General features: G+C 50.6%; 1 protein-coding gene across 1 annotated transcript in view; it reads right to left on the bottom strand.

Annotated features, from left to right (window-relative positions):
- SRPX (sushi repeat containing protein X-linked) overlaps window positions 1–12,035 on the bottom strand; it is a 99,994-nt gene extending 87,959 nt beyond the window's left edge. The window contains exon 1 of the mRNA XM_022565608.2: window positions 11,816–12,035. Within this exon, the coding sequence (XP_022421316.1) occupies window positions 11,816–11,906 (91 nt within the window). The 5' untranslated portion in view covers window positions 11,907–12,035. The remainder of the gene's footprint in view (window positions 1–11,815) is intronic.
- Window positions 12,036–12,636: the final 601 nt, after the last annotated feature.

Below are 12,636 nucleotides of genomic sequence, written 5' to 3'. Positions count from 1 at the left end.
TAAGTTTGTAGGTACTGCTGTTGCCGGTGGTCTGAGGACCACACTTTCAGATTCTGTGGTCCTTGTTATTTGTTCTCTCCCAGAGGGGAACAATTACGTTAGCATATCGATGACCCTGAGCCATCCTGCAGTAAAGAAACCTACGGAACTTATTTACCATGCATTCTGCTGCCCATAGAACATCTATGAATCTCTCTGGGAAGCAGCGCTTCAAGGAAGCCACTTTGGGAAAATGTTCTACTAGGGATGGTCCTGACCAGCAGAAAGATCACAGGCTCCTGAAGGAACAGCCACCAGCAAGAGACAGATAGCCAAGTCAAAGCCTCAGCAGTGATCGGGGTAAGGGGCAGTGAAGGGCTTCAGGCCACACCATATAGCAGGACTGTGGCAGGGCAGCAGGTCTGGAGAGCCCCGAGCCTGCGGTCCAGAAACCCATGCAGCATCCAGGACGTCTCAGGAGGTAGCCAAGGCCAGTCTGCCTACAGCTTTGGATCAGAACCCTAGGCCTTGGCCAAGAATTGGTGAGAATAAACAGGGTCCCAGTTTCTAGAGGCTATCAGGAGGTTACCAAGCCTCAAACAGAGAGAATGAAACACCCAGTTATCTGTCAGATAAATGTGTACAGGGCTAGTTATAGCATGCGGGCCTAGGCATCTTAAAAGACTCCCTGACTAAGGCCAAGACGAGTCCTGAGCTGAGCATCATGGTGAAGGCGCAGGAGCCACAAACACTTAGGGATCTTGTTAAAGGGAGGCTCTGATTTCATAGGTCTGGTTTCTACGTGACTGTAGAGCTCCCAGGCCAAGCAGGTCTCAGTCTATACTCTGAGTAGCAAGGCCCTAATTAAGGGGTTGGCAAACTATTTCTGTCAAGAGCCAGAGAGTAGATACTTTCAGCTTTGCAGGCCATATGTTCTCTGTCACAACTGCTCAACTCGGCCACTTATCACCAAGTAGCCACAGACAACACCCAAACAAATGAGTGTGGCTGGGTTCCAGTGGCACTGATATCTAAATTTCAGATAACTGTCACGTGTTACGAAGTAGTCTCCTTTTGATTTTTTCCAACCATTTGAAAATTTTAACACCATTCTTAGCTCACTGGTCATACAAAACCAGGAGTTGGGGTGCTCTGTGGCTTGGCAAGACTTAGTTTGCAGACCCCTACCACAGATTGCTGCTCTCCCCACCCCAGGTCTGCCAAAGCAAGACACACGGAGGAGGGGGGATCAGGGAAACCTCATCTCACCAGACTCCCTGGGTAATCCCGATGAAGCCTGTCCAGATATTGGGTTGGCCCAAAAGTTCGTTTGGGTTATTCCATACCATCTTATGGAAAAACCCGAACAAACTTTTGGGCCAAGCCAATACCACTGCTGGGCTGGGAACTACTTATTCACTCAAAGCCCTGAAACGGTGGGAGGGCCCCCCCCTTTTAGTGCTAACAGTTCAGCCTTCCTGACTTGCCCAGTTCGGGGGGGGGGGGGGGTCGGGGGGCTTCACATGAAGGGTGGGGTGTGCTGTCCTGACTTCCCCATTGGTGTCAATCTCACCCATTCTCCAAGGGGCTGCCTTCTCCCTAAGCCCGGCGGCGTCGGTCTCTGGCACAAAGATGTGTAGCCCCTGTGTCTTTAAGGGTTGGTCAGTTGCAGAAATTCTCAATCCCAGGACAGGGTTTTGCTAGAGAGGCAGGGACCGCCCTAATCACACTCGTGTGGCCTTTTTTTTTTTTTTTTTTGCGGTACGCGGGCCTGTCACTGCTGTGGCCTCTCCCGTTGCGGAGCACAGGCTCCGGACGCGCAGGTTCAGCGGCCATGGCTCACGGGCGCAGGCACTCCGTGGCATGGTGGGATCTTCCCGGACCGGGGCACGAACCCGTGTCCCCTGCATCGGCAGGTGGACTCTCAACCACTGCGCCACCTGGGAAGCCCTGTGTGGCCTTTCTTAAAGGGCTGCAGTTATTTCTAAGCTGCAGCTGAGCTGCTGGGCAAAGGCATGTGAGGACCCTGTTACCCATCACCGAAGATGTGCTTTGCTACTGCTGGCCGCACTCCAGGCAGGAGGACTTCAAAGGAGATGAAGTCGAGTGCACCCCGAAGAGTTGGCTTTGTTTTTGAGTTAGAAGAGGGAGCAGAAAACGAAAGTCTGTACACGCTTATCTCAGGAATGTCGGGGACTTAGGAAAGGAAGTCTAGAAGATGCCATGATGACGGCAAAGCCAAGGGAAGAAGGGAGAGAGGAGGGAGGACAGCTATTGGGCGGCCCTTATAAACAGGCCAGCCACTCCGTCTTGGCAAAGGGCTGAACTCACCCAGCGGACCAGTCGTTCTCAGATTTCACTGTGTATAAGAATCATCTGTGGGACCCTGTTGAAATGCATACGCTCATTCACTAGGTCTCGGGTGGGGCCTGAGCTTCTGACTTGCTTGCTAGGCTCCCAGGTGACCCAAGGATTCAAGCTCGCGAGGATGCCGCTGACACACAAGCACAGCTTTTTGTTTTGTTTTTCTTTTTAATAGAAGCAAGCTGTCAAAGCACATGGCGCCCATAGCTCTTTCCCACCTGGGGCTGAGCTACGGACACCCAGGACTGCAGCATAGATGGGTGTCCAGGGAGTTGTCTACACCACAGCACCCACCATCACACCCGTCCAAAGAGCAGGCGGGGTCTCACACTTTAAGTCTTGAGTTCTGGGCCTGCCTCTCTATCCTTTTCCTACTCAGCACAAAGTCTGTCCCCTGACCAAGCCCTGTGCCCACGCATTACACGTGCCTAGACAAGGCATCTTTTTCTAATCCACCCAAAGGCACCTTATGGACTAGCCGTGCCCTGCAGCCAGCAGTGAGAGGGTGGCAGCACAGACACTGCTTTGTCACTCAACCCTTGAGTGGATGCTGTTAATGAACTGAGCTTTCGTGACATCACTTAACCAAAAAGACAGATAATCTCAAGAGCTGATAAAAATGTAGAGAAATCAAAACCATCACACACTGCTGGTGGGAATGTAAAAGGGTACATTGGAAAACAGACTGGCCGGTCCTCAAATGGCTAAACACAGAGTTACCATATGACCCAGCCATTCCACTCCTAAGGATCTACCCAAGAGAAATGAAAACATATGTCCACACAGAAACTTGTATATGAATATTCACTGCAGCATTACTCGTGATAACCCCAAAGTGGAAGCAACTCAAATGTCCATCAACTGATGAACAGATAAAATGTGGTCTGTCCATACAATGGAATATAATCCAGCCATAAAAAAGGAGTCAAGTACTGATACCTGCTACAGTATGGATCAATCTTAAAAACATTATGCTAAGCGAAAGAAGCCAGACACGAAAGGATACTGTGTGATTCCATTTATATGGAATGTTAAAAACCGGAAAATCTATAGAGCCAGAAAGTACTTCAGCAGTTGCCTAGGGCTACGGAGAGGGGGTGGGGAGCAATGGCTAAAGGGTGTGGAGTTTCTTTGGCGGGTAATGAAAATGTTCTAAAACTGTGATGGATACACAACGCTGAATATACTACAATTCACTGAAGTGGTTTAAATGGGGAAACAGCATGACATATCAGCTGGGGTGCTCAAAGCAAGTGGCATAGAGAGGGATCCTTTGGGACCTCGACAAGACGGGGCAAGGGCTAGCTCTGGGGCAGCAACTTCTCAGAACCCTGAGGAACACCCAAGCAGCCCCGGGCGTGAGACTCTGAGATTGCAGCCAAGTGTTGGTATGAACAACCACGCGGAAATACACCAGGGCGCGGCTCTGTGAGTGCCCGAGGTGCCACTGATCCTTGCCTGCCTATCCCCGGTGCCCGGCCCGATGCCTAATGTGTAGTGGCCGCTCAGAAACTGAACTCTGTCCCTGCCTGTGGAGGAAAGGGAATCCTGGAGTCGGGGGGCTGAGTTCTAAGGTCAGCTCTGCTTCTAACTCCCCGTGTGACCCCAGACAAATCCCTTCCACTCGCTGAACCTCAGAGACTCATCACTGAGACGTGGGGAGTTCCGTCTCGGGCGCCCTCCCAGACTGAGATGCCACATGAATTAGGTGGCCCATGCAGGGGAGCCTGGATGTGGATGAGAAGCTCCTGTGGGCATCTAGATAGAGCCCGAGACACCCATCAGCAGGTCGGTCCCGGTCAGAGGTGTGCTCCCTTGCAGATTTCACCGAGACCCACCGAGAGTCCCCCGGGGGCCAGGCTCCCTGCTCGGCCACAAGGGCACAGAATGAACAAGACCCCAGTGCCTGCCCACGTGGCTGAGGCCGTCGGGTCCGTGAGTAGCTCCTGGTGAAACAGTATGGCCCTCCTCTTTGAAAAGCGGACTTCGAATCGAAGTGGAAACAGGATTTCAACCTCAGATATTTAAAGGAACCGGAGCCTTTGTGTGGCAAATGCTGAGTCAGTGGCAACAAGTCTGTCAGAGTTCCTAGAGGGAACGGCCACACTGGGGGCAGAGACTCAGAAGGCCGGGGACGTGGCCAGGCCACCGCTTCCTCACCCCTCCACCAGGGGCCTGCCAAAGCTCGGCTCAATTCTCGCTTGCCCCGTGGCCCTCATTTAACCAGTGTTCTGGAACATTCTTGAATCCCTGGGACTGGTAGGGTCATCAGCTCAGCCACCCACACAGCTAGCGGCAGGCCAGAGGCATTCAGCAGAGGGTCCTGGGCTGCGCTCGGTATGGAAGAGATAGATGCTCATCAGCCATAACTGGGCAGACGCTGCAAAGAGCCAGTGACAACAGGGGGAACAGCATGGAACCCATCACACAACAGGTCACTGTAAGAGCAGGGCAGAAGAAACAGGGCAACGATCTTTCAAGGCCAAGGCACAAAGTCCACCCCCAAATTCTATATTTGGATCTATTACTCATAAAAAAAAGCTTTAAAACCAATATACTCAATTTACAACACCAAACCTCTGGGATAATCCAAGCCACTATGTCCAAACCCATTTATCTTCTCCCTGGAGAACAACGTACAAAGAGGCATGCAGTATGAGCTAAGGATTACGGGGCAGTGAATCACTCAGCTCGGGAATGATGACTCCAGAAGTTTCTGAGGCTAGAGTGTGCCCGTAAGACCCAGGTGCAACCAATTATCATCTGGGCAACTTGGGAGCTTAGCAAAGCTACCAGTGACTTTTCTCTCAAAGAAGCTTTATCCTTAAATCTTTTATCTGAAAAATCCTGCCCCCTCCCCCCAAAGTCCCTGGTGTTTCTAAGTCTCCTAGAAGATTGTCCTAGGGTGATTTGAAATTCAAGAGCCTCAGCAATTAACTATGCCCCAACTTGTTGCCTGTCCAGATGGATCTTTCGTTCAGAGTCCTGCAAATTGCCTCTGATACCTCGCATTTCTTTCTCTTTGGGGATTAGCAGCTTGGAAATTCTGGTTAAATCCTGCAGGGATATTGAAATAGAATGTGTTGATTCCCTGTCACAATTACCTCAATCATTCAATCAACCCACAAATATCCACTAAAGATCCTATGATTATGACTGTTTTGTTTGGTGTTGATTTTTAAATGAGGAGAATGGGAAATTGTACCGCTGGTTATAATTCAGGAGGCCACCTGATCATTGGTTCAAAGCTCCCCTACTCTGGCAACTTTATCGTACTTTCTATGTTGACTTTTGTGCCCATTAAGTGCACATTCTCTCATAGAATTCACAAAAGTATCTGGTGAGGAGTGATGTTGAATTGGGATAGGGCCTTCTCCCCAGAAAAAGAACACCCACACAGATTTTTGTTTCCAATTTCAAAATGTTTTTAGAGAAGGAAGCCCAGAGACACCCTGCATTAACCTTCCTTGGGCCTGTAGTTGTCACTACCACTGGCATCAGCATCGCTCAACATCACTCTGCAATCTCCGGGCCCAGGGTTCCTGCGTGGCTCCTCTCTGTGCTTCACAGGGCTTGTCGACCCATCTGTGTTATAATATTTACCCCCATGGATAACCTGGTGTCTATTTCCCCACAAGACAGAAAGCTATTGACAGAAGGAATTCCCCACCTTTTTCATCCTAGTATCCCATGCACTCCATCCTTCCATGTCCACTTTAAAAAGAAAGTCTCTGGATAGAGCCAAGGTTCCAAGAGAGAAGGCAGAATTCATATATCCAAGAGAAAGATCCAGGCTTAAAAGACGCCATAAACAATGGCCAATAAAAGCCGACAGTCAAGAAATCACACAAGCAAGAACTGAGGACTAATACAACATTGTAAATCAACCATACTCCGATAAAAGTTAAAAAAAAAAAAAAAGAACTGAAGGGCTGGCTTGAGAAATTCCCTATGAACTGGAACCCAGGCAAGGCGATTATTCACACTGCTATTTGGAAATGAATCCTTAACCTGGGTATTGATCATAATTTGGCTGCTAGAATTTCAGACTACGTTACAACCTGGCAAGTCAACCTTCTTCTCGTGAAACTCAATCTTCACTTTCAATTACCCATTTGAGTTGCATTCTCTGAAAGGGGAATTGATGTAGCACACATATTTGCGTTGACTAAGGAAACCATTCAACCCCTTTGGAAGGGGCTCTAGCAAAGCGGCCAACAAAAATAATAAATGCAAACTCCGGCTTGTGGCTGCAGTGTCTCTCATCTTACAACCCCCAGCGGAGAAGGTTATTGCTCAAAGGGAAGGTGTTCACGGATTTAAAAGCAAACCTCTACAGCCAGCAAGGCATCGTCCCTGTGTATGTAGGTTCATGGTGGCACAAGCCCTGTTTACCTGCATGCGTGTTTCTCTCAGCTCCTCTGGCCAATGGTCTGTCACCCGAGTTGCAGGGAACTATTAACTCGATAAGTACAAATATCCACTTGGCTCCAGGGTCTTGGCTAGGCACCGTGGGAAATACAGAGCGGTAAGACAGAGCAGTGCCCTTCCTTCATGAGCTCAGGATCTACAAGTGTAAAGGAATGCATAGCTCATTGTAAGGTATGGCATGTATGATAAATATCACAAGAGAGATATGAAACACCGTGGGTGTTTAAAGGAAGGCAGAAGCTTCCCAATCAAAGGATCAAGTAAAAGTTTCATCGAACTGGGGGGTGTCGCTGGACAATGGGCAGAATTTAGACACACATGTGGCTGCGGGGAAGCATTCCAGGTGCAGAAAGCAGTAATCAGCAAAAAGAGGGAAAATGGGACTCCAGGTCTATAAAAACAGGTAGTCTACTTTAGCCAGATTTTAGGAAGCCAGGAGAGAAGGACTGGAAAATTAGGCTGTGGGCAGCTGGCCTGTTTTTTTTTAATAAATTTATATTTATTTATTTTATTTTTGGCTGTGTTGGGTCTTCGTTGCTGCGCACGGGCTTTCTCTAGTTGCGGCGAGCGGGGGCTACTCTTCGTTGTGGTGTGCGGGCTTCTCATTGCCGTGGCTACTCTTGTTGCGGAGCACAGGCTCTAGGCGCGCGGGCTTCAGTAGTTGCGGCACGCAGGCTCAGTAGTTGTGGCTCGTGGGTTCTAGAGCGCAGGCTCAGTAGTTGTGGTGCACGGGCTTAGTTGCTCCGCGGCATGTGGGATCTTCCCGGACCGGGGCTCGAACCCCGTGTCCCCTGCATTGGCAGGCGGATTCTTAACCACCGCACCACCAGGTAAGTCCTGCTCTATGTTTTTCCGTAGGAGAGCAATGCGATCAAAACAGTACTAACGTTGCCTCAATTTTAAAAATTAGAAATAAAATGTTTAAAGAAACCAGTACTGAAGTAAAACTGTACTTAAAAGAGCAGTATCTGGCCATAAAAAGTAGAATGAGTTGCTATAAGAGAGACTAAAAGTGAGAATGTCATAGAAATCACCGAAAAGCAAAGGGCAATATTTCAATTATGGTGTGAGGAAGGTCTGAAGACGGTGCTTTAGCGATGGTTTCTGGTGTCTCTTTCAGCTCACAAATCTGGGAAATGAGAAACAGTAACAGCAGGATACTGTATGAAAGCGCTATCAATAAGAAAATGCCAGCTGAAAATGCCCTGCTCTCCGCAGCACTTTCCTTTTTAATGCAGAGGAATTTTGTCAGCTGATTACATGTTTTAAACCCAAATACAAATGTCTAGCCTAACCTGCTCCTAATGTAACTTTAATTGTGTATCCTGAGCCAGGTGTTCAGTTCCTAACACTTATCTCCAAATGTGGCATTTTAAAAGACTGCTTTGGCTGGTGTGCTCTGGTTTGGCTTTTAGCCAGCCCCACTCGGTTTTCCTGGCTGGTGAAACCACACTACTTTACCAGTTTTCTCCAGGCATCAGGTTCATGGAGCCTTTCTTAGTTGGTCATGGCGTTCATTCTCCATCTTCAGCCTTGCTTGCAGAAGGAGGTGCAGTGAACCTCCAAAATCTCAGATGTAAATGAGGCTTCAAGAGTTCAGGGCTTCCCTGGTGGTGCAGTGGTTAAGAATCCGCCTGCCAATGCAGGGGACACAGGTTCAAGTCCTGGTCCGGGAAGATCCTACATGCCGCGGAGCAACTAAGCCCGTGTGCCACAACTACTGAGCCTGCACTCTACAGCCCGCGAGCCACAACTACTGAGCCCACGTGCCACAAGTACTGAAGCCTGCACGCCTAGAGCCTGTGCTCCACAACAAGAGAAGCCACTGCAATGAGAAATCCGCACACCGCAACGAAGAGTAGCCCCCGCTCGCCGCAACTAGAGAAAGCCCTCGCGCAGCAACGAAGACCCAAGGCAGCCAAAAATAAATAAATAAATAAAAAGAGTTCATTTAAGAACATAACAAAACGGAAATGCAAAGCAAAACCACAATGAGACAGCGCCTCACACCTGTCAGAATGGCTATTATCCGAAAGACAAGAAACAGCAAGTGTTGGCAAGAATGCGGAAAAAAGGCAACCCTTGTGCACTGTCGGTGGGAATGTAAATTGGTGCAGCCACTATGGAAAACAGTATGGAGGTTCCTCAAAAAACTAAAAATACAGCTACCATATGATCCATCAATCCCTCCTCTAGGTATTTATCCAAAAGAAATGAAAACAGGATCTCAAAGAGGTATCTGCATCCCCATGTTTATTGCAACATTATTCACGAGAGCCCAGTTATGGAAACAGTCTAAGTGTCCATGAACCGATGAATGGATAAAGAAGATGTGGTATACACATACAACGGAATATTATCCAGCCATAAAAAAAAGAATGGAACGTTGCCATTTGTGACAACATGGATGCACCTAGAGGGCATTATGCTAAGTGAAATAAGTCAGAGAAAGACAAATACCGTATGATCTCACTTAATATATTGTGGAACCTAAAAAATGAAACAAACAAGCAAAACCTAAGCTCAAAGATACAGAGAACAGACTGGTGGTTGCCAGAGGGGAGGCGGAGTGGGGAGTGGGCGAAATGGGTGAAGGGGATCAAAATGTACAAACTTCCAGCTTTAAAATAAATAAGTCATGGGATGTAATGTACAGCATAGTAACTATCGTTAATAATACTGTATTGAGAGTAGATCTTAAAAGTCATCCCAAGAAAAAAGAATTTTGTAACTATGTACAGTGATCGATAGTAACTAGACTTATTGTGGTCACCATTGTGCAGTGCATACAAATATCGAATCACTATGTTATACACGGGAAACTAATGTGTTATATGTCAATTATACCTCAATAAAAGCAAAACCAAAGAACAGAGTAAGAATACTATCTTATAGGCATACAAACGCAATCCAACACAGACAACTTTGCTATGAATTTTCCATACATTTCATGTGGCTTTTTATAGACACTGCGTCTTTGCTAGGCCGCAAAGAATAAATCAGAGAGCCAGAAAAGCTGCATCAGATTCAAAGATGGAAGAACTCCAGAGACCTTCTAGAAGTGGGAATGGGAATGATTTACTCTCTCTCTCTGACAGATTTGCTATTAAATCTCAGATGTTTATATAAGTGGGGGAGGGGAGATGCCGATGGGGCCCTAGATTCCCATCTCCCTCTTTCAGAGGTTCCTGCTTCCAGGCCTCTTACCAGAGACACAATGTCCACTTGCTGAGAGACTGCCTCTGAAATGATCTTCAAAATCTCTCTGTCACCCAGCACTTTGGGTGAACTCAGCTGACATGATTCGCCTCAGGACCCACAGGCCTAGAGAGTCTCCCCTCCCCAGCCTTCCGAAACCTCTGGCTTGGACTGAAATATCCTCCGTTGGAATCAACAGCCCCAGCAGAGCACATTTCCTGAAAGACCCCATTGGGATGTGCCAACTTGGGGAAAGCCTGCAGGCTGGTGCCAGAGGGAGCTGGGCCAGCCAGGGCCAGTTCCCAAAAGTAGTGAGCGCCCAAGCTGGAAACCCACGATTCTGTGGGTGGCTGGGTCCTGGCAGCAAGCTATGCTGTATAAGGGTAGAAGCTGAGGGAACGAGAGCAGAGGGCAGGGTGAGGGAGGGGAGGAAGGTCAAATGGAAAGAGAGAAGAGGCCCCTTGACTGAGGAAGGCTCTGCCAGACAGATGTACAGGTGGCTTAGAGACGCCTCCCAGTTCAGCAGGAAAGGCTGCTTCTAGCTTCTCAACTTCTCCCCCTGCACCCTGTCCAGTACTGGCTTCCCCCTCCCCTCTACCTTCATATTAACCCGACTCCTGCTTGGGGGGTGGGGGCACTAACCTGCCCGGGAAACAGGGGGCTGGCACTTGCCTGGCACAGAGGATAAAGTCTCCTTTCCACTTTGCCCTGAATCAGTTCCTACCAAAAAGCTTAACACTTACAACGGTTCAAAACGCAAATGTTCCTGTGTATCACTTTACACGTTTGAGTCATTCATTCATAAGGGGATGTGCAAGGAATTTCCAGCAGCCATCCCTACATCTCCCAAGCATGCTATCTGGGAACCCTCCCCCCTCCATCCTTCACCCAGAACTCGGTAGGTTCGTTTCTCAGACCCCAGACTTAAACCACCCAGAGTGTTGAAAGTAAAGCCAGATATTTGCCCGCCACGTCACCCACTTTCCCATTAACACTACACTAAAATGTGTCCATGGATTTCCTCTCCGGGGCGACAGGGGTGCATCCATGTTCCCCAGCTCCCCCGAAGCTCTTTGCTATCTTAAGACTCTCGGATGAGGGAGTCAGCTGGAGCTTTTTAAAGGGCATCTCCAAAGAAGGTTTTGTCCACACCAGAAGAGTCCTAATAAGTACCAGGGTCCCCTTAGATGCTACAGACCACGCCCCCCAGCAACAAGAAGCCACACCCCCTGTCTAGCAGAGCCCGCGTGTGTAGTCCTCTTTCCCTGGGGCTAACCAAGCGCCTGCCACATGTCACCGCTCTCAGCTGGCACCTCTCTCCCGGAGGTGCAGACTTTCTCGGAATCCCCAGCAGGGGGGGTTGGGGGATGCGGGAGAGGCTCCGCCCGGGCCTTCCACGAGAGTCTTTTACTGTGGCTCGTGCCCTGCAGCCCCAAGGGGTGGCCTGGGGCCTCGAGTGGGAGGGGGTAGGGGCTCCTTCCAGGATGAGCTGCCAGCCACCTGGTCCCTGGCCGCAGGCAACTGTGTGAGAGGCAAAACTCCGGCGGGGTGAGAAAGTAACCCGCGGCCAAACTTCTCCTGGTCGCCTCCAGCGCCAACGGGGGTTTGACTGGTCCCCCTGGAACCCCAGGCGCAGAGGGTCCTCCAGCTCACGGCGCCCGGCGACGGGATGACAGTCGGCTCTCCCCTCCTGGTGCCCGGACGCGAGCCCCGCTCCGCGTCCCCCGCTCCCCCGGGCGGCGAAAGACGAAGTCCGCGCAAACAAAGGGCGCCCCCGCACCACCCTCCGGACCGAGCCGAGGGTCCCGGCGCCCAGCTGGGGAGGCTGGCCCGCCGACCCTACCTGGGAAGCCGCGGCTCGGCGGGACTCGAAGCAGCAGCGGCAGCAGCGGCAGCAGCGGCAGGAGCGCGGGCCGGAGTGCGGGGCTCCCCATGGCGCGCCCGGCGCTGCGCTCGGCTCGGCTGCGCGGCGCGCTTCCCGGGGGCGGGAGGAGACCAGCCCGACCGAGGGGCTGCGCGCGGCTCGCGGAGGCCAAGCCGGAAAACTCCTCCTCTCGCCTGTCTCCCTCCCTCCCGCCCGTCCGGGGCCTGCCCTCCTTCCTCCGCCTCCCCGGAGCGCTGGCGCGGCTGGGGCTCCGACCCACCCCCCTCCTTTTGTGCCAGCTCTTCTTCTGGAAGCGGGGCTGACAGTCCCGCACCCGCTCTGGGGGCCTGAGCGCGCCAGGGGCGTGCCCTAGCAAACCAGATTATCCTAAAATATCTTTCTGTTCCCCAATTGCGCGCCCTTTCACCACGAATACACACACTGGTGGCCCAAACACCTCCCAGATCCGGGGCCCCTACCACAAGGTCATCTGTGCAGAAAGCTACGTGAGTCACACGGAAAGAGAAGGGATAACCGAGGGGGTCCAAGAATGGCCCACCGCGGCAGGTTATTATCTCCAAGTTCGCGGGTTTGACCCTTCGGACCACGCCCCAAGTTCGGCGTCGTTATGCCCATCCTATCCAAGAAGGAACGACGCTTAGAAACTTGCCCAGGTTCATGGTTACGGGCAGAGCGGGGATTTGAACTTAGGTGTGTGGCTCTGCCGGCGCCAACGTCCTTGCTACGGCTTTTTGGTTTCTCTTTTGCAAGGGAATGAATCAAGAGTTCGTGCCGGCTGC

Source organism: Delphinapterus leucas, chromosome X (assembly GCF_059928025.1).
Source record: "Delphinapterus leucas isolate spDelLeu-1000000601 "Yukka" chromosome X, BTC_Dleu_Yukka2, whole genome shotgun sequence".
Classification (NCBI taxonomy): Eukaryota; Metazoa; Chordata; class Mammalia; order Artiodactyla; family Monodontidae; genus Delphinapterus; species Delphinapterus leucas.
The sequence above is the reverse complement of the archived record's forward strand: the minus strand, read 5'-3'. Positions and strand labels throughout refer to the sequence as shown.